The following is a 25207-nucleotide window of genomic DNA, read 5'->3' as shown; positions in this document are numbered from 1 at the left end:
TACGGTAGTTAAATGAAAAGACCGGAAGTCTTTTTAAAGGCTCTTCCCTCTTCTAGGTTTACTGTTTTTGTTGTTGATGTAGCGTTCCAACTGTTTGTTAAATTTTATGGTATTTATAAAGTACATATAACTATAATTGCCATTTTATAATATTAGGCCTAAAATAAGTATTATCATGTAGAAAGTTAACAGCACATTGTCTAGGCAGGATGTGGATTTTTTTATTTATTTATTTTTTTGACATTTAGAATAGAATAGAAACTTTATTGTCACTATAAAAAATCTAATTAAATTTGTTTAGTAGCTCTCAGAGACCAGCAGATTCAGAAAAAAACAAAAACAAAAATAGATTCCACATAGTATAAATAACTATGGTGGAATTAAATAATACAAACAAGTTTAACCAAATATCACATTAAAGAGTACATTAGCAGCAACGCTTCAGTATGTAACTGTTCAATTTCAGTCTGCCACAGCTATGTGTGTGTGTATGTATAGGAAACAGGTGTGATACATGCTACATCTCTGGGGGGAAAAAAAAAACTATTCCTCAGCCTTTGTGTGTTTTTCATTTTTATCAATATAATCGCTAGTTGCAGCCATAATAATAAACAACTTCTAAAAACATATTGCATAAAATAAGTTTGCATTTCAGCAATTTTGTGTACATCTAATTTTGATGTCTTTAAAATGTATTATATATATAGCCTACTGAATATTGGCCAATGGCCACCTTCATAAATTTAACAGAGTAGAACAGTTCTACAGTTTCATTTGACATAACAAGGCAATCATGAAACTACAAGGTTCTTCTTTGGAAGACAATTTATTTCTGACATTATGAAAAAAATATTATATAAAACATTATATAAAAATATCCATTGTTCAATTATCACTTTACTATACAAAATCATGCATTTTTAAATTGTCTGACTATCATTACAAAAATTATTAACAATGGGAAATGTTAACTTGTCTTTGTGCACTTATTTAAAGGATGATGTAATTATGAAATGGAATATATGAACTTGCAGTTGGCAATAGGCATATATATAAAATAATCTTTGTTGGTTTATGCTATCCAGGTCCGATTCATGCTTCTCATTTGTCACTTTGGATAAAGGCCTCTGTCAAATGAATACTGTACATGTAAATGTTCCAGTCTGTCCTAATCACGGAGAACCTTGAAAAAAACAGAACCAAATTAGTCAGATCAGCATGCTATTTTTAGTTGTACTTTGTCTTACTTTTTCAAGAGAAAGTCATGCAGCGTGATTTCTAAAATTAGTGACTCACCTCGGACCGATTTGCACCAAGTTTAAAACGACAGCACATAATGTCAACAAAATACCCAATCAATCTGTGAAGCAGATCTGTGTCAAGAAGCACAACAGAAGAAGGGTTGATGAATGTTTGGCTATGATTTGTCATGCCTCATACATATACTGTAATTGATTTACAATTTATATTTAGATATACTATATAGTGTGTGAAAGTTACCTGAAGTCGAAAAGATTCCCCCAATGATGCCACACAATCTCACTAGAAACACAGAGAGAGGCATATGCTCCTCACTCACCCTCACCATTAATGGACTCAGTTTATACTTAATAAAGATCCCAGATACACCATGGCTGCCTTTCTCTTGGCTTATAACCCGCTCCTATATGACAGGGGGCAACATGATCAACAGCATGCAACACACTTTTGCATAGATACACATGCACAGGCACACATATAACCTACCCTTTCTGTAACAGAAAACTGGTGCATGTCCACTGAAACATCTGATGTGTGCAGCTTGGTGGGAACAACTGTGATAAAATACTGAAACAGCATGTTTTCTGAAAACACAGATTAAGAACACTCAAACTGCTGGTACTGTACTGCATTCTCTAATCATTTCCATCTAGATTTAAATTTATTTGCATGTATTTGCAGACATCATATCTAGACTGTGTATGTATATTGTGCTGTGGGTTGTATTGGACAAACATTATATCAAAAAGACCTACGCTCTAATGTAATTTTTTCCGTGCCATCAAGGGGATTGATGTGTCCAGGAACATCGTTTCCAAAAGACAAATAGTCTATTCGATGTGAGAAGTTATATACAGCTGGGGGAAAAAATAGAGATAATTCTGCATATAAGGATTAAATGCAGTTATACATGTTAGCAATAGAAAAGAACAGAACAGGATTTACTTTACATAAGAATTATACAATTATTAGAAAAGACAAATGGCAAAGTGTGAGACTTCCATCTAGTGGATATCTTAAGCATTACATGAATTGTCAATTTTTGTCTTTAAAGGTTGACAAAGTTGAGATAAACGTTTAGAGTAAGTAAAATGTACCTTCTTTTTTGATTAATGAAGCAAAATGGGCATGACCTCTGACAGTATCAATTGGTCTATGAGGACAGAATCAACAAAAAAAAATTCTAATCTTTATAAAAGCTGGAATTTCTGCTGTATTTCTTTTGCTAAAAGAGTACTTACTTGCCTAGTGTGATATGGAAGTTCCCTGCCACTTTACTGACATGGATGTGTCCATGTATCCTACATGCATCCTGGGATTCGGATGCAGAATCATTTCTGTGCAAAGTAAAAAAACAGGAACAGTGCATGATTAGTTAATTGTTTGTAAAGGGAACATCTTTTGCTTCATCATGTTTGTTCAAATCCTTAATAAAAATTATGTTTTAATGTCTTTTTGTTTTGTGGATTTAAATAATTCCAAGGTTGTTTACCTAAAATATTAATACATTTTATTGCATCAGCACTGGACTCGACATTTTTTTTTTTTTTTTTTTTTTGCAATTAATTAAACAGATATACCGTGGAACTGGGTCAGAAAAGTATCCTTTCAGCGCTGATTTAAAGAGTACATCTTGAAGTGAACGCTCTTCCTGCAGTCTGTTTTGAATCTTCTCTAATATCCTTAGATACAATAATCAGAGATGAATAATTATAATGCACACACATATTGTCTGGACAACTGTGCATTTAACTGATAACTGACAAACATTGTACATACTGATACCACATTTTGTGCTGTGGAGAGGGCTCAAAGCTAACCTGAAAAACAAAATCACAAAACAGTTAACAGTTATGAAATCTGAAATGCAGTAGATGGTTTGGAGTTACTTACAGGATCATATTTAAGTTCCTTTGATGCAATGACAGTGCCGGCAATATCCAACACATCTGCACCCACCCCTAGACAAGAAAAGTTGATTCAGAGAAATTAATACAGTCCGGGCATAAAAACATTTTGAAAAACAATTCCAGTGCATAACAGATGCACTTACTTTCACATTTCATGGCAACTGTGATGTCAATTTTTATCTTCAATTTACTGTAAAAAACAACAACAAAACAAAGTCAGTCCAGATCTTATAATTTATTCAAATATGTATTTGAAAAATCTGTATAAATATATAACTGTAAACATGGCAAATACTGTATACACACCTGGTAAAATCTGTGTCTACTTCAAATTCATATTTCATCCATGAGTCCTGGTACACAAGAAACTCTGATATGGTCAGAAGTGCCATGAGGATGAAAACAATCAGTGACACTGGAGAGAGAACCAAGAAGTCAGTAACAGGTAACATCTACTGTAATATTCAAACAGCAAATGTCAAAATTCACCTGTGCCTCCAAAAGCTGATGTTACAACATAACTCTCTGGAACTTTAGGAAAGGCGTCTAGTTCTTTCACTATATCGATAGTCTTTTTTCTGTTCAGCCTCTTCATTGTTTAGTGGATGGCAGTAGATTTACCTTTGACCTGTATGTGCAAAAACATGACTTTATTTCAGAGTATAGAATTGATATCACGAAGAGGGTAAAGAGTTTAACTAATATGTCATCTTATACTTCCCAATGTGATTTATCACAGTACATTAAGACAATTGTTTTGTATTCAAGTTTTCTAAAATGCTATAAATCTCATTGGATAAAGTCAGGTTCAAAATTAATTTTGTTGACATCAGAGTTCAAGGTTTTTATAGATTGAAGCGGATTTTTGCATATTTCATTATCACTCCATAAACCAGAAAAAAATGTCACCATGTTTTAGGGATAACGTGTTATAGAGTGGGTACGGAAAGTATTCAGACCCCCTTAAATTTTTCACTCTATGTTATATTGCAGCCATTTTCTAAAATCATTTAAGTTCATATTTTCTTCATTAATGTACACACAGCACCTCATATTGACAGAAAAACAGAATTGTTGACATTTTTGCAGATTTATTAAAAAAGAAAAACTGAAATATCACATGGTCCTAAGTATTCAGACCCTTTGCTCAGTATTTAGTAGAAGCACCCTTTTGATCTAATACAGCCATGAGTCTTGGGGAAGTTTTTCACACCTGGATTTGGGGATCCTCTGCCATTCCTCCTTGCAGATCCTCTCCAGTTCTGTCAGGTTGGATGGTAAATGTTGGTGGACAGCCATTTTTAGGTCTCTCCAGAGATGCTCAATTGGGTTTAAGTCAGGGCTCTGGCTGGGCCATTCAAGAACAGTCACAGAGTTGTTGTGAAGCCACTCCTTCGTTATTTTAGCTGTGTGCTTAGGGTCATTGTCTTGTTAGAAGGTAAACCTTCGGCCCAGTCTGAGGTCCTGAGCACTCTGGAGAAGGTTTTCGTCCAGAATATCCCTTTACTTGGCCGCATTCATCTTTCCCTCGATTGCAACCAGTCGTCCTGTTCCTGCAGCTGAAAAACACCCCCACAGCATGATGCTGCCACCACCATGCTTCACTGTAGGGACTGTATTGGACAGGTGATGAGCAGTGCCTGGTTTTCTCCACACATACTGCTTAGAATTAAGGCCAAAAAGTTCTATCTTGGTCTCATCAGACCAGAGAATCTTATTTCTCACCATCTTGGCAAACTCGATGCGGGCTTTCATGTGTCTTGCACTGAGGAGAGGCTTCCGTCGGGCCACTCTGCCATAAAGCCCCGACTGGTGGAGGGCTGCAGTGATGGTTGACTTTCTACAACTTTCTCCCATCTCCCGACTGCATCTCTGGAGCTCAGCCACAGTGATCTTTGGGTTCTTCTTTACCTCTCTCACCAAGGCTCTTCTCCCCCGATAGCTCAGTTTGGCCAGCTCTAGGAAGGGTTCTGGTCATCCCAAACGTCTTCCATTTAAGGATTATGGAGGCCACTGTGCTCTTAGGAACCTTAAGTGCAGCAGAAAGTTTTTTGTAACCTTGGCCAGATCTGTGCCACAATTCTGTCTCTGAGCTCTTCAGGCAGTTCCTTTGACCTCATGATTCTCATTTGCTCTGACATGCACTGTGAGCTGTAAGGTCTTATATAGACAGGTGTATGGCTTTCCTAATCAAGTCCAATCAGTATAATCAAACACAGCTGGACTCAAATGAAGGTGTAGAACCATCTCAGGGATGATCAGAAGAAATGTACAGCACCTGAGTTAAATATATGAGTGTCACAGCAAAGGGTCTGAATACTTCGGACCATGTGATATTTCAGTTTTTCTTTTTTAATAAATCTGCAAAAATGTCAACAATTCTGTGTTTTTCTGTCAATATGGGGTGCTGTGTGTACATTCATGAGGAAAAAAATGAACTTAAATTAATTTAGCAAATGGCTGCAATATAACAAAGAATGAAAAATGTAAGGGGGTCTGAATACTTTCCGTACCCACTGTATATTAGACTGATCTGTAAAAACCTTCAGAATATAAATAGGAATACAGCTGAAGAGTTAAGTGTATGTCAGTGCTATTGAACAGACTTCTGGCTCAAAGCATGAGAAAAACCCTTTATTAAAGATATATTGTAATTGAAATCTATACACACAAATACATAAAACATAATAAAATAATTAAATGTGTATTTCCTGTTGTGTCTTAACCGAGAACAGCTGAGGCAACAATGTCTGTGTTTGATTCCAACGTTATACCTGTGCAGGTTGTTAAATACTTTGCCAACTTTCTGACTTAACTACTGCACACAAGCAAACTGCTAAAGAAGATCATTCTTCCTGTTCACCCAACTGAAATAACTGCTATTTGAGTTCATTTCTGCACAATCAACTCTAAAAAGCAAACTGAAATCAAGTCACAACAAGACTGACGCAAATGTGGATTAAATCTCTGTCTTACCTCTTTCTGAACACCTTTAAAACTAAGCTTTAAACACTTTCCAATGGGACCATCCATTTACTGTCATTCAAATGTGCTGTTTTGCAACCACCACTGCCACATAGTGGAACAGCTGGTTTTTCTGGCTAAACAAAAACCCAGCACAGGTTTCCTCCTGCACAAAAGTGGACTGACAGAACTAAAATACCTTATCCTTATCATACTTATGTAATTCTGCTTTTTAAAGTGATATAGGTTTTGTCATATGATGGCAGATGCTTTGGCCAGAACTTCAGTGACATGTTCGCAATAAGGTTTCAGTGAAAATAAATACATTGCTGTAAGAAATGTCCATGTTTACTTATTTAAAGTAGACGTGTGAAGGATCTTCACACATCTACTTTAAATAAGGAACGTTTTTTCTTTTCAAGTAGATGAAAGAAAAAGTGTTTTTATACTTGTACAAACTGATTGAATTTATACAAAAATGCCTTGGTGTAATTTAATATCACTTAGTATCAAGACAGAAATATCATATGACAAAAAAAAATATTTTAAATATTGTATTTACAAATGTAAGTGTAACAGTTGTATGAAGAGGAACAAGGAAAAAAAAAACCCAAAACCACATCCAACATAAGCAAGACTGAACAAAGAACCAAGGAAACTAAGGGCTTAAATACACAAGGCAAACAAAGGAGGCTAAACGAAACACAGGTGAAACTAATCAGGAACTATGGAAACAAACTGACAGACATACACACACACTATAACTGGGGTGCAACTCAAACAGCTCCCAAGCTTGTGAACCAGTATATCGTGTTCACAAATTCGGGCACTGGTAAGGACAGTAAAGGACTCTGGCTCACTACACATTGGGATACTGATGACTATATTTCCGGAGACGTGACAAGGTCCTCATTGTACAACATACTGGTATTTATGAACAACAACAGGGCTGATATTTTTGATACATTATGATAAATACTTTGTGTTACATTGTTACTTTGCTAGATTGTTCATTACCTGTCTAGCGATGTATGTTTATGCTGAAATAAAATAATGGTTTGTATTTTTTAAAAACATCCATAGCGTGTCGCTATTCGAGTTGGCTCAAGTGATTTAAGTTCCGTACTTCAGAAATTCCATTAAGGGAACATAGTGAGCATCGATGCTCCCTGTTTTCCACAGTGCATTGTGGGACTCTTTATGAAGTGAACATTTCAGTGTCCTGGAAGGTTTTTGTAATTGAGACAGCCCTTAAAATGGCTGATCAGTGCCCTGACTAACGGCCAACTTACAATGACAGGGAATGGGAACAAAACGGAACCAAAACCCAATGAAACTAAATATGTGACAGTAAGTGGAACTTACTTTTTTTTTTCCCCAGTTCAGATATCAATTATAATAAATGTATTTATGAATGTATGTATTTTATAAATGTGTATATACAGTGGAGGGTGTACAGAACTCCAAAATAAATAATACTCTTTACAGCCTTCAATCTTTGTCAAGTGTCATTTTTTTTTTTTTTTTTTTTTTTTTTTTTTACAATCAAGTTTCATTTGAGAGACTTTTGCTTTAAAATATTCCGTTTACTTTCAATTTCATTCTAATATAGGGCCTAGTACAAAGATTATATTTTAAATAAATGCTTTTCTCTTGAACTTTCTATTCATCAAAGAATACTGAAAAACATTGATGTTTTCAACATTGATGATAATGTTTCTTGAACAGCAAATCGGCTTATAGAATGATTTCTGAAAGATCATGTGACACTGAATAACTATGCTGAAAATTCAGCTTTGCCAACACAGGAATAAAGTACATTTTAAAATGATTATTTTAAAATTGTAAATTTTACAACATTACTTTTTTCTTAGTTTTTTTTTTTAATCAAATAAATGCAGCCTTGGTGAGCATAAGAGACTCTTTATAAAAAAATAAAATTAAAAAATTAAAAATCTTACCGATCCCAAACTTTTGAACGGTGTATATGTGCTTTTTTAAATACATTTATATATTTAAAAAGATGTCCCGTCAAGTATCTAACGAAATATATTACTTTGCACGGGAAGTCACGTGAAGTCCTTAGGTCTCAGAGGTCGTTCAATTGCGCATGCGCACGAAATCCCTACAGCACGCGGTTGTGTCAAGGGTAAGAATCTTTCATCTCCGAAATAATACATTCGGGAAAGTTGTTACGTACTTTAATTTAATTTACACTTATGTTGTCTTGCCTAACATATGTAACAAGCTGAACGGTATAATTGAATAAAAAAAAAATCGATTAACCTAACTTCGTAGGCCACGTGTGAGCAGCTTTGCGTTTTTCTCAGAATCAATAACTTACTGACATAATTATATTCAATACATTTGATTTTTTTGTTAGTTCAGTTATTATAACTTCAGTTCAATTCATGTTTATAGGAAAAGTGTTATCAGTATAATATGTGTATTTCTCAGTGTCTATATCGTGCTGATATTTGCACGCATATGCGTGTTAAAAGTGCCAGGACATGCATGACCCTCCACGTTAATTAAACCTTATGTTTCAGTCAATATAATATATGTATTTATCAGTGTACATCGTGCTGATATATATTGTGTACACATTAACATGTTAAAAGTGCCAGGACCTAAGCCTACATGACCCTCCACGTTAATTAAACCTTGCTTGATGTATATTTATCTGTAACGTTAGTTCTAATCAAACACACCTGAACAAAATATTGAAGGTTTCTTGGTTCACTTAAAAATGACAGACAGGTGTCTTGTAGCAGATTTTGAGTTAAACTCTGCAGGAAGTTAGATCTCCAGGAGCAGGATTGACTACTACTCTGGTCCCATACCTGCCCAAACTCATAGTACTACTGACTAATAGTGTTATTTCACCTTGCAGTGAAACCAAGGAAAGAATGAATCGATCCTTCACTCAGACTTTGATAAGACCCAATCTCCCCCTGAGGAGACCTGCGACTGGACCGAGTTCATTTTCTCCTAGAGGACCAGCACCAGCAATTCAGGATCTCGCTCAAGAACACCTACTAGGAAGTGACATTCTAGAGGGTATTGATTACATGTTTTGAGCATTAGACATGCATGTCATTGACCCTTGAAAAATACAATCTAGATCTTTCTTTTTCCACTTCTTTAGATCCTAAGAGTGGTGCTGTCAGAAAGGAGAATGTGGTTTCTGCAAAAAACAGTCCGAATGTATGTTTATGATAATGTCTCTATATATAATTGAAGATTTATCTTTTCAAGTTTTTTTTTTAAGTCAAGTACTATTCTTAATATGTTGACATTGATTGTATAGCTATTTAGATATCTGTTTTCTGCAGTAGTATCAATATTTAAAGTGTTTCATTTTTCCACAGTGTGGAGATTTCTTGTCTCCCTCACAGACAGCAGGGTCCATGTTGGGCCCACTGGTAAAGTTGTGCAATTACTGCAGTCACCAAGGTAGGTTACTTAGCTTGATTTCTGTGTTCAACTTGCTTGATTTTATTTGGTTGGTATAATGACTAAAGATTTTTATCAAATTTATTCAAAATTGAATTTATGCTGGAAGCTGGTTCCAGCCGCAGCTGGAACCAGCTTCCAGAAGAGATCAGGTGTGCTCCAACAGTAGCCACATTCAAATCCAGACTCAAAACACATCTTTTTACCTATGCATTTGCTGATTGAGCACTGTGCTATGTCCGAACTGTTTGCACTTTATTTTATACGTATTATCTTTTTATTCTTTTAATTCCTTTTCCTGTTTTTATTTCATTTTTAATGCATTTTATATGTTTTATGTATCATCTTGTTATTCTGACTTTTAATGCATTATTGCTGTCTGGTTGAAAGAGCTGGGAGAATTAGGAAGAAATTTATTAGGTTAAAATTTGGTAAATTTGACAAACCATGGGGCAATTTTAAGCTGTAGTGCATGGTTAAGATATCTCTGGATTACAGTCAGGACACTTTCCAAAGGGGGAAATTTCCAAAGGGGAAATTTGAACTGCGTTCCTTAGGTAAGATATCTCCGGAAGGGGGATTAGGGCTGTGTGGTGCAGTTTGAGGTGTCTTGGAAAAAGGGGAGATTGAAACTGTTTATCAGTTTGAAGTGCCTTAACAGGTAGCAGTCCTGTTGGATGAGGAAGATCCATTCTGATCTGCTCTGATGAATGGATCTGTTTAGATCCAACTCTGATGGACGACAACAACAACAAACTCCCTGAGACTTCCTAGCTCTTCCATCCAGATAGCAAAATTCTCTGTTTTTACTGTTATTTCTATTCCTTATGTTCTATTTTTATTATTCTTTTTTATGTAAAGCACTTTGAATTACCATTGTGTATGAAATGTGCTATACAAATAAAATTGCCTTGCCTTGCCTTAAAACAAGAAATCTGTCAGTGAGTTAAGAGAAACTTTTTGGTTACCTCATTTACCTCATCCACCATATTGCAACAGTCAAAGCCAGTCCATGAACATTCAAGAGCAAGTATACTGAGTGTCTGCAACCGTAGTTAGACGCATGTTTGAATATATCTATATCTGCAGTAGACTTAAGCAAAATATTTTGCTAAACCTAACACTAAACAAGACAAAGGCATCAGCTAACACATAAATGTACATAAAAGTGCGCTGTTATTAGGCAACTTAATCTTTGCAGTCGACCCTGACTCCGAAAACACTAGTTAATTAAAGAATAACATTTTCCCTTGCTATTTTTTTCTGACACATAAAAATAAATAAATAAATAATTGCAGTACTTTCAAATGAAAAAATGTAGGTCTGCATTTGCCTTAATGAATGAATCATAATTAAGGTAAAATGTTCAATTAATCGATTTTGATTTTAGGTCATATTGTCCAGCCCTAATACTGTACCTATGGTCCTGCTGACTGATAGTGGTGCAAACATGTCTTGGCTGGCTTTGATCAGCAGATACTACATCATTTACTAGTGATGTTTCTTGTACCCTATTTAGGAAACTTCAGGTGCACTCGTTGTAAAAAAACATGCTACTGTTCTGTAGCTTGTCAGACTCAGGATTGGAAAGCTCATCGACATGTCTGCAAACCCATCTCAGAAGTTACCAGGTACTAGCAGTGATGTTCTCTATACATCAGTGGTATTTGCATGTTGTTTTGGAAGCACAATGTGAAAACCTTTTTTTTTTTTTTCTTTACATTTTTCTTTCCGATCAGTGAGAAAATTAAGGAATCCACAGCTATGCCATCTGGAAATGGACTTGGTGGCCTTCAAGCTAAGGTATTTCATTGGTTGCTATAGTGAGTTACACTTGTAATAGTTATTTCATCTGATTCCTTCAGAAAATTCTTCATTTACAGGAGATCTGTGTTGACCTAAAGCCAAAGAGGATGTTTCGAGGTGATTTGCGCAAGAATGCTGTTTCCAAAGGAGCTGAGATACAGGTACTTTTCTTTAGGCTTATATTGCTTTAAGCTCTATAGACATTCTGCCTCACAGAGCATCTTTTTTCAGGGTACAGTGATTGACCTGAGGAACCCTGGGATGTTCTCCATCCACCTGCAGTCAATTGAGATGGAGTCCCTGAAAAACATCACCGCAGAGCTCCAGAAGGCCTATAGCACTTCATTTGCTCCTGAGTACAAGCCTGAAATTGGGGAGCTCTGTGCGGTTAAATTTTCTCTTGATCGGGTGAGGCAAATCATTATAATAATTTTAATTAAATTTGTCAGAACCACAGTGATTAGAATTTCTGTGAAATATGCATTGTTTTCAGTTCATTGCTTAACGGGTCAAGTTTGTTTTATCTTAAAACATTGACTGTAGTGAGTATTGTAGTGCTCAGTTTGTTTGTTTTTCACACTATTAGAACTGGTATCGAGCTGAGGTTCAGTCAGTTGATGTTGCCCGCAAAACTGCTAGTGTATTTTACATTGACTTTGGGAATGAGGAGAATGTGACACTTGACAACATAAGGCCTCTCTCTGACCATATCGATGCTGCCCCACCATTTGTGAGTTACATCTCCATTCCAAAATATTTTGTTATTACTTGTAATTCTGTGTGTGTAATGTGTATATTTATGTATGCACTCTATATAGATATTGATATATATGTATATGTAGAACATTTCTGTTGACTAAAAAATGTTGAATAATTTAATTGAAATGTATAGTTCTAAAAAAAAAAAAAAGGAACTGCCAAATATATTAAAATGTTTGCAATATTCCTGATGTTTGAAAATTCATTAAACTGCTCAGCTCCTGTTAGATCACTTATGGTTCCAGCAGTAGTCACTGTCATGCTTTTTCTAAAGCTGCTTTGTTTTCACAGGCTTTGCAGTGTTGTGTTGCTGGGATAAAGCCTGTGACAGGAAGTTGGACAGGCGAATGCACTATTGCTGTTAGGCAGTTGATTACTGGAAAAAGCCTCACTTTCACAGTGTTGGACATCATGAATGATGGAGCTCTGCTTGCTGTAGATTTTCCTCTTAGCACGCTTGGTAGGGCATTCATGGTTTTTGGAGAGCTTTGTCTGAAATAAGATATTCAGTGCAATTTATTTTTATCCCCCTCCCCCACCCAGGTAAATACATAAGCACTTTCCTGATAGACCAGGGCTATGCTATAAAGGACGATGTTCCTGTCAAACCACAGACTGAACATAGCATCAGTGAGTTGCTGCTGTATCTGTTTTTGTTGTTGTTTTCATGAAATGATTCACTCCATTCTTTGATTTTATTTTTTCACCCTGATCTTTTCCGCCACCTTTCTTTAGATTCCTTGCTGACAGCATCCTTTGAAAACTTCAAGCGCTTGTCTGGAGGAAAGAACGAGAACTCTGAAGCCAGGCCTCCAGAGCCGTTGACTCAGGGAGTGGGTGACACATTCACTGCAGTGGTCACCCACCTCCAATCTCCCTCAGAGATCCTCTGTCAGAAGCTTGAAAATGCCAGTGAGCTTTCTTCAACTCAATTTAAAACAGTTTTACCTTAATGAAACACTTTTACATGATATTTTTACTACATGATGATTGGTGCATACACTATCATTCAAAGATTTGGGTTGGTCAGGTAATTTGAAAATTATCTTATGCTCACCAAAACTGCATTTATTTGATCAAAAACGGTAATATTCTTGAATGGTAGTGTACTGTATATATGACGGGGAATTAATTTTTTTATTTTGCTGCTGCAATGTTTTAGCATCTGTTGTCTTTTTTTTTATTTTTTATTTTTTATTTTTATATATATATATATAATTACAGCTCTTTCAGTAGTTTGTGTGTATGATGTAATCTTAATGTATTCAGGTACAATCCAGCAGTTGCAGGTGAATTTAAGGGAGCACTGCTCAAACACCCTGGCCAGTGAGAACTTCAGACCTGCACCAGGAACTGTCTGCTGCTCACTGTTCTCAGGTCAGACCAGTTTTTCTTTTCCTTTTGAAAAGAAGGAATTCATGTAAAAATGTCTAAAGTGTGCCTTCCAGTTGGCAAATGGGACTAGGTGCTGTTGAAATTGTACAATTGTAAAAATGAAGTGTTGTCTTCTGAAGCTGTCTCCTTATGCCTTACAGAGGACAACCAGTGGTACAGAGCTAAAGTTCTGGCATATTCCTCTGAGGATCGTGTGTGTGTCGGATACATAGACTTTGGAAACTCTGAGGAAGTTGAGTTAAATCGCCTGCGACCAATCAACAAGGAGCTGTTGGCTTTGGCAACACAAGCGATTCCCTGTTCTCTGGCAGGTACAGAACAATGATTTATTCACTGAGCACCTGTAAGTGTAGTTGGCTCAGCATATACAGAAGGCAGAGGTTAATTTCTTGATTAACGTGGTCCTAATGCTCTAGGTATTAAGTCACCAACAGGCGACTGGTCAGAGGATGCCATTTTGATTGTAAAACGTCTGGTCTGCAACCGCTTCATTCGGGTTGAGATTCTGGGTAAGAAGGATGGTAGGGCTCTGGTGTCCATGATCGACGAGTCCAGTGACCCTCAGACCAATGTCGCTGAGTTGTTGGTTAACATGGGTTATGCTACCGTTGAAAGTTTGGAGACTGAGAAGAATGAACCAGCTCAGGCATCCTTCCCTGAAATGCCCCGTAAGTGAAGAACCTTATTTTATTTGAGCCATTTCTGACTGCTTTTAAAAGGAAGATTTATAATGATTATCTTTTAATTTTACCCTAGCCCTTAGTCTGCCTGTTGTTGAGAAATTGGAGTGGACTTGTGCTGAACTTCCCTTCGATGGTCAAAAGGTGGAGCTGGTGATCAGTACTCTGAAGAGCCTGGATGAATTCTACTGTTACAACTACAGTATCGGTGTGACTGTCCATCAGTGTTGTTGTTTCTACACTGTGTGACTCATTTTGTTTGTAATTTAAGTATTTTTTATTTTTTTTCTGGCAGATTCACATGTCCTGACAGAGCTGTCCTCTGAGCTCAAAAAGCATTGTGAATTGGAAAAGGCTCCCTTTACACCAACTGTGGGAGAACCATGTTGTGCTCTCTTCACAGGTGATACTGACTCATCCTTCAGAAGCAAACACCATGATTACATTAACATGCTTATAATTAAAGTAAACAAACAAAGAAGAAGAAAAAAACATTTAGTCCTGGTCCGATTAGCATTCAGAATTTTATCACCGAACCAAAAGATAACGAACCTTAAGGCATAGGGATACATTCACAACGTGATTGGTCGGATTTTATGACGTATCGCTATTTTGAGACGGAACTTACCGAACATCCAAAACAATGCTGTTTGCTGAGGTAAATGCGCTCATCGTGTGTGTGCGTAGCCTGCATATGATGGTATTTTGGCCATCTGGGAACTCGTGAAGAGAGTAGTCAAAACAGCGGCGGGAATCCATCCGTCACACAAACAATCTGGTGCGTGGAGACGCGCCTGTCATGGGAAAACTCGCGACTATGACAAGAAAAACTGACATGCGTGAGGATTCTGTCCTTTTTATGGTCTTGTCTTCCTGTTTTTGGTTTGTTTACATGTCTTTGGTCCGTGTTGCGTTCATATATCATTCGAACCGCACCAGAGTTCGTTGGGAGCGGACCGAGACCCATCTTTTTAGCTGTCTTGGTATGCACCAGGGTTCGGATGGCAGCGTTCACATATGTTCAAATTAACCACACTAACCGAGCAATCGCACCAGGGTTCGTTTTAATCGAACCAAACATGACAAGTGTGAACACACCCTAGAATGTAAAAAAAAAAAAAAATTCAAATAGAAATCTTATGTAACAATGGTAAAGTCTTTACTGTCAAAGATGAATTTTATGCATTTTTGTTGAATAAAATGATTCATTTCTTTGATAAAGAAATTCAATTTATCAATGTTTTTGCTTCCTGTTTGCAGGAGATGGCCAGTGGTACAGGGCCATGGTATTAGAAGTGTGTGGAGAGGGTAAGGCTAGAGTTTATTTTGTGGACTATGGGAACTCCTGTGAGGTGGAGGCAGCACATCTGAAGGCCATCACTCAGAGTCTGCTCAAACTGCCTTTCCAAGCGATACGCTGCTGGCTTGCAGGTTTGCTTTCTCTGTTGGAGTTTGTGTGTATGTGGATATGAATTATTCAGAATTTGTTTTTATGGTTGCAAGCCTAGGATATTTTCTCCTCTAACTACAATAACTAAATATTTATTCTGAATATGTAAGTTTGTATTCTGTATACAACATTGTAAGCTCATTGTACATTTGGCCAATAATCAATGTGTGCAGGCGTAGAACCAGTGGAGGGTCAGTGGAGTAAAGAGGCAATGCACAAGTTTCAGGCTCTTTGTGCCGGTCAGCCATTGAGTGGCAAAGTGCTGTCCATCACTGAGAAGGGTTATGGGATGGAGCTGGAGAGCGCTGGACAAAGCATTGCTGCCGTGCTAGTTTCTGAGCACCTGACTAGAGCTTGTGGACAGGTGAAACAGCCTCCACTGCAGCCAACTAAACCTTCCAATCAGATTGAGGATCTGCCCACTCTAAAACCCATTGATCAGAATCCACCTGTTGAAGAGCCTTTGAAAGTGAAGAACAATGAAGCTGCCAGTGCCCCAGAAGATTTAACCGTATCAAGTAAGTTGGCATAACTGATGGTAAAACCTTTTTATATATGGCTTTATAGTTTTGTAATTGTTGTTATAGTAATATGCAGGTCATTGTTTATTGTTCTTGTGCATGATTAAATAATGTTCACTGTCATCTAGGTGGCTTTTTTCCTTTGAACTGGAAGACGTTGGAGCTGCTTTGCAGTGAGGCGTTTCAACCAAGGGTGGCAGCAGTGATCAGCCCTAGTCTCTTTTACATAATGAATCCTGGACAAGGTGTGCACTTGTAGTGTGACATTTAAAACATAAAGTCTACCTAGAGCAACAGTTATCTTTATTAATATTTTATAACCATGGTTCTACCATTAGAATGATGCTTTAATTTAAGCTGAAATTTTGTCTCCCCTAGTGAATGTAGAGGGTCTGAAGGCTGTTATGACTGATGTTGCAAAGTACTGCAGCAAACAGCCAATCCCCAATCAGTGCCACCCTTTACCAGGAGCTGCCTGCTGCGCACAGTTCTCGGGTCAGTTTGACCTTCACCTGTGGCTTACTCTTGCTGGGTTCACATGTGCAGTGTTATTAAACTATATGGTTAATATTTGCAAATAAACAGCACTATTAATTTATAATATACACTACCTTTCAAAAGTTTGGGGTCATTTATGATTTCACAATATTACTGTACTTCTGATAAAAAAAAAATGCAGCTTAGGTGAGAATAAGTGACTTCTTTCAAAAACATAAAAAAAAATAAAAATTTCCCATTTCAAACTTTTTGAAGAGTAGCACGTATGCAATGTTATGAATTAATCTGGGCGGTTCATTTAGTTGTTTTAGTGCACTTAGGAAATTCAACTGGCTCTGCACATTTATTCAAGTCAATCGAATCAAACTAGTTTATTTTAAGAACCTCTGAAAAATATATTGGAAGTACTAAACATTGTAAGTGTTTGTAATGAAATGGCCATTTAAAAAATATCAGGTGAGGATTCAGCAAAGCCAGTAATTTAAGGTTTGTCTAAAAATGACACACCTGTAGTGGAACTCGCAGCTTTTAAACTACAGCTGTAAAAGTGCGCCCAACAATCCTGTTTAAGTGACTTAAATGTTTTTTTTTTCAATGCCTCAAATATTGTCATGTCTTAAAGGTGCTAAAGAGGATGTTTTGTTTTATACATTTTTGCAATATTACTTGGGACTGTCTTTACTAACTGATAAAAGACTATTTATTAGGTGCACTGAAAGGAATAATATTAATATACATCATCTGTGCACGAGGTAGGGCCTTAAAAACATCAGCCAATTGTTTACGCGAATTGTTTCATCGAACATACATAATGAATCCAAAAAACACGACACAGCGAATGCCGGTGGTAAACACTCGTGTTCCAATACTCGTGCACGAGTTTTGGGAGGCGTTCCTTTGAGCTGTGAAGGAGGGAGGTTGTTCTTACGCATGCGCTCATTTCAAAAACTCACTTACAGTCTTTGGTTTCTCAGTCAACGAAAAGATCCTCTGTTGCTGTTGCATGATGCTATGTAATGTGGTTGTGCTACTGATATCCCCTTGATGTTTCTTAAACCAGTAAACTCTCCTCATTCAGGTGACAAAAATTGGTACCGAGCCGTTGTGTTGGAGGTGACGACCAAGCATGCGCATGTAATTTACGCTGATTATGGAAACATGGAGACAGTCCCTGTCTCCAGTATCCTTCCCATCACCAAAGAACTTCTCCAGCATCCATTTCAGATTGTCAGGTGTTCACTGGCAGGTAAGACTTCCACTCATCTGATGTTAAAATGCTTGTAAGACTGGGCTCAGTCTACAGGTGTTTTTAGACTATGAAAATGACAGACTATGAAATCTGATTGCATCACGTACTTAAGGAGAATCTTTACAGATTTTCTTCTCAATCTCAAACATTCACACACTATAAGATTTGAAAATTGTGACAAGTTTTTTCCAAAGATTGTTGGGAGGGGTACATTGGGGCAGGGACGTGCACAGGGGGGTTGCTTAGGTTGCCCGGGCAACTGCCCATATGCCCTTCTCGACTCATGTTGCCCTTCCGAGGTGGAAAAAAATAAATAAAAAAATCGTACAATGGATGCAGAATTTCACGTAGCCCTCGAAAAAAAAAAAAAAATCGCACTTCCATATTCGGGCACCCGTCCAAAAGTGGAAGTCAGTAGGGGAAGGGCAAACTCTGTTTAGGTGGCTGCAGCGCTGCACGCGACCGGCACCTGAGCTGAGCCTGCATGAGCGGCACTAGAAGGAGGTTGTCGCGGTTGTCGGAAAGGTGAGTAAGGTTATAATCGTTAACGAAAACGAACGAAAAAACGAAAACTAGTTGGGAAAAACATCGTCGTTAACTGAAATAAAAAAAAAAAAAAACGAGGCATTACAAAAAAACGATAACTAACCAAAACTGTAATGTGTGTTTGGAAAAACACAGTAGGGGAGTGCCCTTTTTTTAGGTCAGAGCAATTGCCCCTCAAAATTCCTGTGCACGTCCCTGCATTGGGGATAAATTGGCCTAAATCTCCTGTAGTCATTGATTTACATTTCTTCTTTTCACATTGTCGGGCCGTGATTGTGAGCCGGGTTTTTTCTTTTTTTCTCCGCACAGGGAAAGAGCACTTTCCTACCGTGTGGCCCGCTGAAGTTTTGGAACTCTTTGGGATTCAGTTGAGCGGGGGTGTCCTGGCAACTCTGCAGAGCTTTGATGGGACCTCCAACCTGCTAACCCTTACCCAGCAGTCAGGTCAAGCTGACAGAGACATTAATTCCATCATCATTGGAGCTCTGCAGAAAGGACAGAGCAAGGCTAACTCAAAGCTGCCTGCCACTGTCATTGAGAAGAAAAAGGAAATAGATCAGAGACAGCAGGCACAAACTGTCAGCTCAAACAAGCCTGCAGATCAAACTCAGTCTGAAGACGTCAAGAAACCTGACTTGGAAGTTCAAATCCCACATTTAAGTGCCAGCTACAGGCTTGAGGAACCAGGTGAGGAATTAAACATTTAGCGGAATTCGTGTAGGCAAGACTAAGTATTAATGTAGGTGTTAACTGGTCTTGTGCAAGAATTTGTCCAGGATATTTAGCAATGAAATTCTGGTGCACAGGTGCTGTTCCACCTGGTGTTCTCAGCTGTAACTCAAAGGTGTTATTTAAAAGGAGCCTTGTCATCATATCCAGGGAAGCAGTTGTCAAACATTTATTATGTCTGATTTCAGAAAACATGCCCAAGACGACGACTACAGTGGAATGCACTGAGCCACAAGACATTACAAGCTCAAAGGGCAGCAGTGGTGGGTATTATTGGGATTTTTTTTTTTTTTTTTTTTTTTTTTTTTTTAAGAGTAATAGCTTGCAAAACACCATAAAAATATTGACATTTGCAATCAATATATGCCAGTTCACACTACACCGACAGATGTTGGGTTTTGTCGGATCAGGGTGTTACGTTGGCCTGATAGTGTTGGTCATTGAATGTCTGAGAAGTGACGTGTTTTAATCTGGTGGTTGTCCCTGTTGGTTGGTGTGTCAGTGCAGTGTGAATCGGTCTTAACAGTCTCACATTCTGAGTGGTTTAGCCTAGTGCACGGCCAACTACTGATTTCTGCTTGAGGGGAAACCTGTCTAGTCTTATAAGCTTTAAAAAAATTTTTTACTAATTTATTTTTTATTTTTTTTGCAATATGTCTTTCTAGCTCCCCAGTCATGCTGCTGTCTTGAGCTGAAGCAAAAGGTTGGGAAAGCTGCAGACACAAGTCATGATTTTTGGAAAGCTAATCATAGTTTACACATACATATGACTTATTCTATTTTTTTGTTTTTCTCCCTTCAGATTGACCATATTGAGAAACTGATTCTGCTCCTCGTCAAACAAGTTGGTGGAACCAAATAGTAATGTTCAGTGTCAAGTAGCTTTTATCTTTACAGAGGTGTGAATATTTTATTTTTGTTTTATTGAACTAATATTGTTATTTTATTATAACCTATATAATGTTTGTGCTTTTATTTCTTGAGCCAAGAGAGAATGTAACTATTAATCGTGAATAATGCACCACTGCCATTCAGTTTTCCAGTTCCACATGGTCATTTTTTTTTTTTCTTTTCTATGGCCAGTTTTGTTCCTTCAATGTGCCAGTTTGATTAAAAAAAGCACTTAAGTTTGTTTGAAGCCATTTGTTTTTTTCTTTATAGAGTACCCTGTGTTTTTTATTGGTTATGCAAGCGTTTTAAAGTGGCTTAGTTTATGTAACTAAACTGTTCACACAAAGATTTACTGTCATTTACACCTCTAAACTAGTTTGACTGACTTTCCTCTGTGGCACACAAACGATGTTAGAGACATACAGCCTCAGTCACCATTCACTTTACTGTAAGATGCTTTGAACGTGAATGGGTGTTCTTTTGTCACTTGCAAGAAAGATGTACCGGTTTGAAACGACAACTTTCATTATGGAGTGAACAATTCTTTCCTTATTCCTTATTTACTGAATTCGAGATACATCGGTGACATTTTTAAACAACTTTGTCTCGCGAGCATTTTGGTCTTGGCTTGATAAGAGGTCTGTAGAGTGATTTGAATCGAGGATGAAGTCAGACTCAGTACGGAAGTAGAAGAGCAGAGCACCCTCTCCTGTTCAGCACGAGCCTCTCAGTCACAGCACCAGAGAAACTCTGACACTTCAGTACCTGCGCTGAGAACACCACGGAGAGGTGAGACGCTCATTATGAATAGAAACTATCCGAGTTTTAACTTGTCTAGTTCTAAATAGAAATGTTTGAAGTTTTCATTGAGCTAAAGTCTTATTCCGAAACTTTAAACTCAAAATGGTCGGTGCAGCGGCTCTTGAAATATAACCGATTACAAGAGTAACTCAGATTAGGACTGTCGGGTAATGAGTCGTTTTAATAGCATAGTTTAAATTTTGTTGCACACATTGGGAAATTTAAGATTAATTTTACCTGAATTAAATCGATTGTTTACTATATATACATTTTTATATATATATATATATATATATTAGTTGGAAACATTGTAAGCGGCAGAGAACAATGTTATGGATTTTATAGACTACGTATTGGTGTTCTAGACTTTATACTGACCAATTTTATTGTGCTTAATATTTAGTAAATTGATCAAAAGGTTAAACAATAGCAGATTATTGCACTTGATTTATCTGTGGCTGCATGCGTGACGTCACTGCACAGGAGGATCTTTCCTTTATTAATGAATTAACGTTAATTATGCTTCTAGGCAACAAGTACATTTTCAGCAGTTTCTCATAACGTGTATAAAAAATTTATTTCATTCTAAATGTCTTAAAATGTTTTCCAATCAAAATTGTCACAAAGGAGTTTTATTAAGTGAGTCTTAAATAAGGACCACCTCAGTAACCCAGCAGGAGGCATTTAAATGCTGTTTCCTTTCATCCTCAGCCTCTCTTCTCATTTAGTGTCACTCCTCTTATTATAGGAGAGTCCAGTGCACTAAGCTCAAGTCATTTGCTCCAAGTGCATAGGGATCAAGCAGCTGCATACACCTGTGTCTTGTCCATTACCAAGCATTGCCTTTTAAGTTTTGCAATGTCAAATAAATATATTTAGCATGTTTAAAAATATCATTCAACTGTATCAAAGCTGATGTAGTTTCCAACTCAAACAGATGATTTGCTTACTAAAGTCAAAATTAACAAGACTAGTTGTTTTTTTTTTATTGAAATATTGCGTTTTTTTATTTTTTATAAATGATTCACCTGTTGTTGTTGTTGTTGTTGTTGTTGTTGTTGTTGTTGTTGTTGTTGTTGTTGTTGTTGTTGTTGTTGTTGTTGTTGTTGTTGTTGTTGTTGTTGAATAACTTGTGTTCACTGGCATGAGGGCGGGGCAACCCGTCACTTACATGAGGTCACAGCAATAGCAAACCACAACAATCCAATCAATTCCCAACGGACAATATCAAGCCCCACCCTATATTTTTTCTTGTTCAAGAAGCGGTTTCACTTGGATAATGGATATACATCAAAAGATGATCACAATTTCCGTTTCATGCCGTTAACGTAACTACTTTGTGTAGTTTTTAGAGGGATTTTATAGTGACTCATTTGTTTGACACGACTACAGTTAGTCCAAAACTGGGGTCTGAGAACCCCCAGGGGACCACAAGGGAGTACATGGAAAAGTTTAGAGAAAATGTAAAAAATAAGATTTAAACAATATATACACTGCCCTCCAAAAGTTTGGAAACGCCCTAGAAAAGTGGGGTTTTTGCATCTAATAGATTGGGTTAGGAATTGTTCATAGGTAAAGTAGGAAATAATTAAAGTGAAAGCTTAGACCAGTGAGGAATGTATGAAATTGGGAATAAAGAAGAATTAGGAGAGAGCCAGTGCTTGGTTGATCTGGCCCTAGACGGCTCCACTTGTTACACAGACCGAGACGGGTTGTTAGTCAAGGTTATCGTATGGCAGGATTGTGAGGTGCTCTTAGAATCCAGATTATTATCAGCCTCAAAGAAGGTTCCCTTAAATGGCACCTGAACAAGTGCTGTCTTCTTCCTGCTGTTCATTCACAGGCAGGAAATGCAGCTTATCAGGGTAAGATTTTATCAGATTCCCTTCGACAACTATAGTCCGATTTTCTAGTCTCAGAAAGTGTGCTGTGTGGCTGAATTGTCCAAAAGTCTTTCTTTCAGTTTGCTGGATTTGATTCTTCACAGAATAGATTCTATCTTTAAGAATGTCAGGTGGCGTTCGTAACGCTTCCTCTCCTGAGTGTGTGCTCTGTGGGTATCTTCAGAAGTCCAACTGTGAGTGAGACGATCAAAGAGTATCTTCACGGGTCCGAACTGCCTCAATAGTCACTTCATTTCATTCCAAAACTGATAACAACTCTGCCTTTTAAACTGCTCTTAACACCTGGAACCTGACCAATCAGATACAACAGTGCAGACATAACGCACACACACACATTTCACTTGTGCTCTTTAAATGTCTTGCAAACGCATTTGAAGAAAAGATTCCACTGAATACACGCTAGTATGATTGTCATCTCGGATGTAGATCTGACCATATAGACTTGAAATACTGTTATCTGCTTTTATCAACCACAAAGACTACATTTGGGAAGGTTTGTAAACTGGAATTAGCCATAATATGTGTGAGGGTTGGTGTCTCTAAGTGTGTGTTATGGATTTGTCTGAGGTATTTTCTGCCTAAAAAAAAAAAAAACCTTACAAATGTAATTATCATTCAGAAGCTTGGAGTCTGTACAAAGTTTTTGAGAGAATTTTCTTATGCTCACCAAGGCTGCATTCATTTGGTCAAAAATACTCTTGTGAAATATTATTTAAAATAAATGTTTTCTATTTAAACATATTTTAAAATGTAATTTATCCTAGCCAAGCTGAATTCTCAGTGTCATTACTCCAGTGTTCAGTGTCACATGATCCTTCAGAAATCATTCTAATATGCTGATTTGATGCTTGATGGTGAGTTGTGCAGTTTAGTATTTTTGTGGAAATCATGATATATTTTTTAATGAATAGAATTTTCAAAAGAACAGCATTTATAAAAATAGAAATATTTTTTAACTTTATAAATGTCATTACTTTCACTTTTGATCAATTTAATGCATCCATGCTGAATATTAGTGTTTAAATCACTTTTTTTTTTTTTCAAACAAAAAAACAATGTCATCCTGTGGTTAATGCATAATTCATTTGGGAATGAGTAGAGAATTCTAGCAGTCTGGACATGAGCCAGTTCTTTAATTTTACAGTGTTGGTTTTGGACGGTTGTTGGCTTGACTTTGATTGCAGAGCAGAACAGGTAGGCGTTGAGATTGAATCCAGTGACTCGTGGCGGTGAATAATTCTCCTGTCTGGTGCAGCCAGCTGGCATTTGTCAACATGTTTAATTTAATTTAATAATAAAGTTGCTCCTAAAGATGTAAACTTTGACCTTAAGCTCTAGGAATGTGGCACAGGAGTATTTTGTGGCTGCAGGGGGACTTAATCTGAGATGAACAGTATCATGCTGTTTTCTCCACACATGGCTGGGCTCTTCCTCTACTTTTCTCAAAACACAGACGGGTAAATGATTAGTCTGATGTGACGACAGTTTGACTGGCTTAGACTTGAGCTTGCCTGTGATCAGGGGGACTACTAGGAACATTGTCTGGGGCTCAATAAAGCCTCCTCATTGGTCTCAGGGGAGAGTTTGCCCACCCATAAACATTTTGTCATGGATCCTAGTGCAGGCCTTGACTTCTGTCAGTCATTTTATGATGCATAAGGATACAGACTATCTTTGCAGACTTCATGCTACCCGAGTCCCTCAGCAATTAGTTTGTTAGGTTTAATCTCAAAATAGCCCTCAGTCAGCCTGGCTCTTTCCCATCCCATTTTCCTAGCTTGTCCAACCAGTGACCCTGAGGGTCAATAAAAATTGCTGCTCCACTAACCTCAAGCCCACCAAATCATGAGTGAAATTCCAAGAAATCTTTCTCTCCCAAATTTGTTTTCACAGATCGTCTCTCTTACAGCTGCTTTTTCTTTGTTAGCATTCTCAAAGCCTTTTTTGGCACATGCAGTTACTCAGTAGTTGGCCTCTTCAAAGACATCCTGCAAGACTCTTTCCTCCTTTTTAATTGATTATTGTTTTGTTTACATTTCAGGGCTCAAAAAATGTCCTCTAGAAGCCGTATTCATCTCCTTCTCATGCTCCTGTTTGGCCAAGGTAAGAGGAAGTACTTGCCAGTCTGAAATACTAAAAAATTGGGTCTCTTAGTTTTTATTTTATTTTATTTTATTTTATTTTATTTTATTTTATTTTATTTTATTTTATTTTATTTTATTTATTTTATTTTTCAAAATGAGATTTTAATATTGTTTGTTGGCTTGAATTTAGATACATATCTTCAACTAGGAATTTCAGCCAGATGTTTATTACTCAAAAGGTGCGTTAACTTTTACAGCATTTACCCTGCCAGCAATAGGTTTTTATCAGACTTAGAGATACAAA

At 37.2% G+C, this 25207-nt stretch overlaps 3 protein-coding genes across 3 annotated transcripts in view; 2 read left to right on the top strand and 1 right to left on the bottom strand.

Moving 5' to 3' along the window:
* Positions 1-1168: 1168 nt before the first annotated feature.
* On the bottom strand, positions 1169-6186 carry si:ch211-225b10.3 (endoplasmic reticulum-Golgi intermediate compartment protein 2). Its single transcript, XM_067370300.1, has 14 exons — positions 6147-6186; positions 3660-3798; positions 3477-3585; positions 3314-3360; positions 3154-3221; positions 3040-3080; positions 2841-2942; positions 2502-2597; positions 2358-2413; positions 2016-2117; positions 1747-1844; positions 1501-1663; positions 1297-1373; positions 1169-1183 (listed from the first exon to the last, which is right to left on the bottom strand). Exons 2-14 carry the CDS (start codon positions 3763-3765, stop codon positions 1169-1171), a joined length of 1080 nt encoding a protein of 359 aa, XP_067226401.1. The 5' UTR covers positions 3766-3798; positions 6147-6186.
* Positions 6187-9043: 2857 nt separating this feature from the next.
* tdrd1 (tudor domain containing 1) lies at positions 9044-20206 on the top strand. Its single transcript, XM_067369844.1, is given in 24 exon segments — positions 9044-9229; positions 9506-9590; positions 11110-11221; positions 11330-11393; positions 11474-11557; positions 11628-11804; positions 11983-12126; positions 12447-12615; positions 12699-12785; positions 12891-13067; positions 13425-13532; positions 13691-13861; positions 13967-14218; positions 14307-14438; positions 14526-14633; positions 15491-15661; positions 15854-16198; positions 16330-16446; positions 16580-16696; positions 17778-17945; positions 18804-19181; positions 19412-19486; positions 19889-19926; positions 20026-20206. Coding segments are annotated over 24 exon segments (3525 nt in total). The 3' UTR covers positions 20086-20206.
* Positions 20207-20868: 662 nt separating this feature from the next.
* The window catches only part of vwa2 (von Willebrand factor A domain containing 2), a 20521-nt gene continuing 16182 nt past the window's right edge, over positions 20869-25207 (top strand). Inside the window, exons 1-2 of the mRNA XM_067368900.1 lie at positions 20869-20903; positions 24861-24922. Of these exons, the coding sequence (XP_067225001.1) occupies positions 24871-24922 (52 nt within the window). The 5' untranslated portion in view covers positions 20869-20903; positions 24861-24870. The remainder of the gene's footprint in view (positions 20904-24860; positions 24923-25207) is intronic.

Source organism: Chanodichthys erythropterus, chromosome 19 (assembly GCF_024489055.1).
Source record: "Chanodichthys erythropterus isolate Z2021 chromosome 19, ASM2448905v1, whole genome shotgun sequence".
Lineage (NCBI taxonomy): Eukaryota > Metazoa > Chordata > Actinopteri > Cypriniformes > Xenocyprididae > Chanodichthys > Chanodichthys erythropterus.
The sequence above is the reverse complement of the archived record's forward strand: the minus strand, read 5'-3'. Positions and strand labels throughout refer to the sequence as shown.

Coding starts and splice junctions, on each gene's coding strand:
- si:ch211-225b10.3 (XM_067370300.1), bottom strand. CDS start 3,765: ATGAAGAGGCTGAACAGAAAAAAGACTATCGATATAGTGAAAGAACTA. Junction 2,598..2,840: donor TTTTCTGACCCAGTTCCACG/GTATATCTGTTT, acceptor TACTTTGCACAG/AAATGATTCTGCATCCGAAT. Junction 1,664..1,746: donor AGTTTTCTGTTACAGAAAGG/GTAGGTTATATG, acceptor CCTGTCATATAG/GAGCGGGTTATAAGCCAAGA.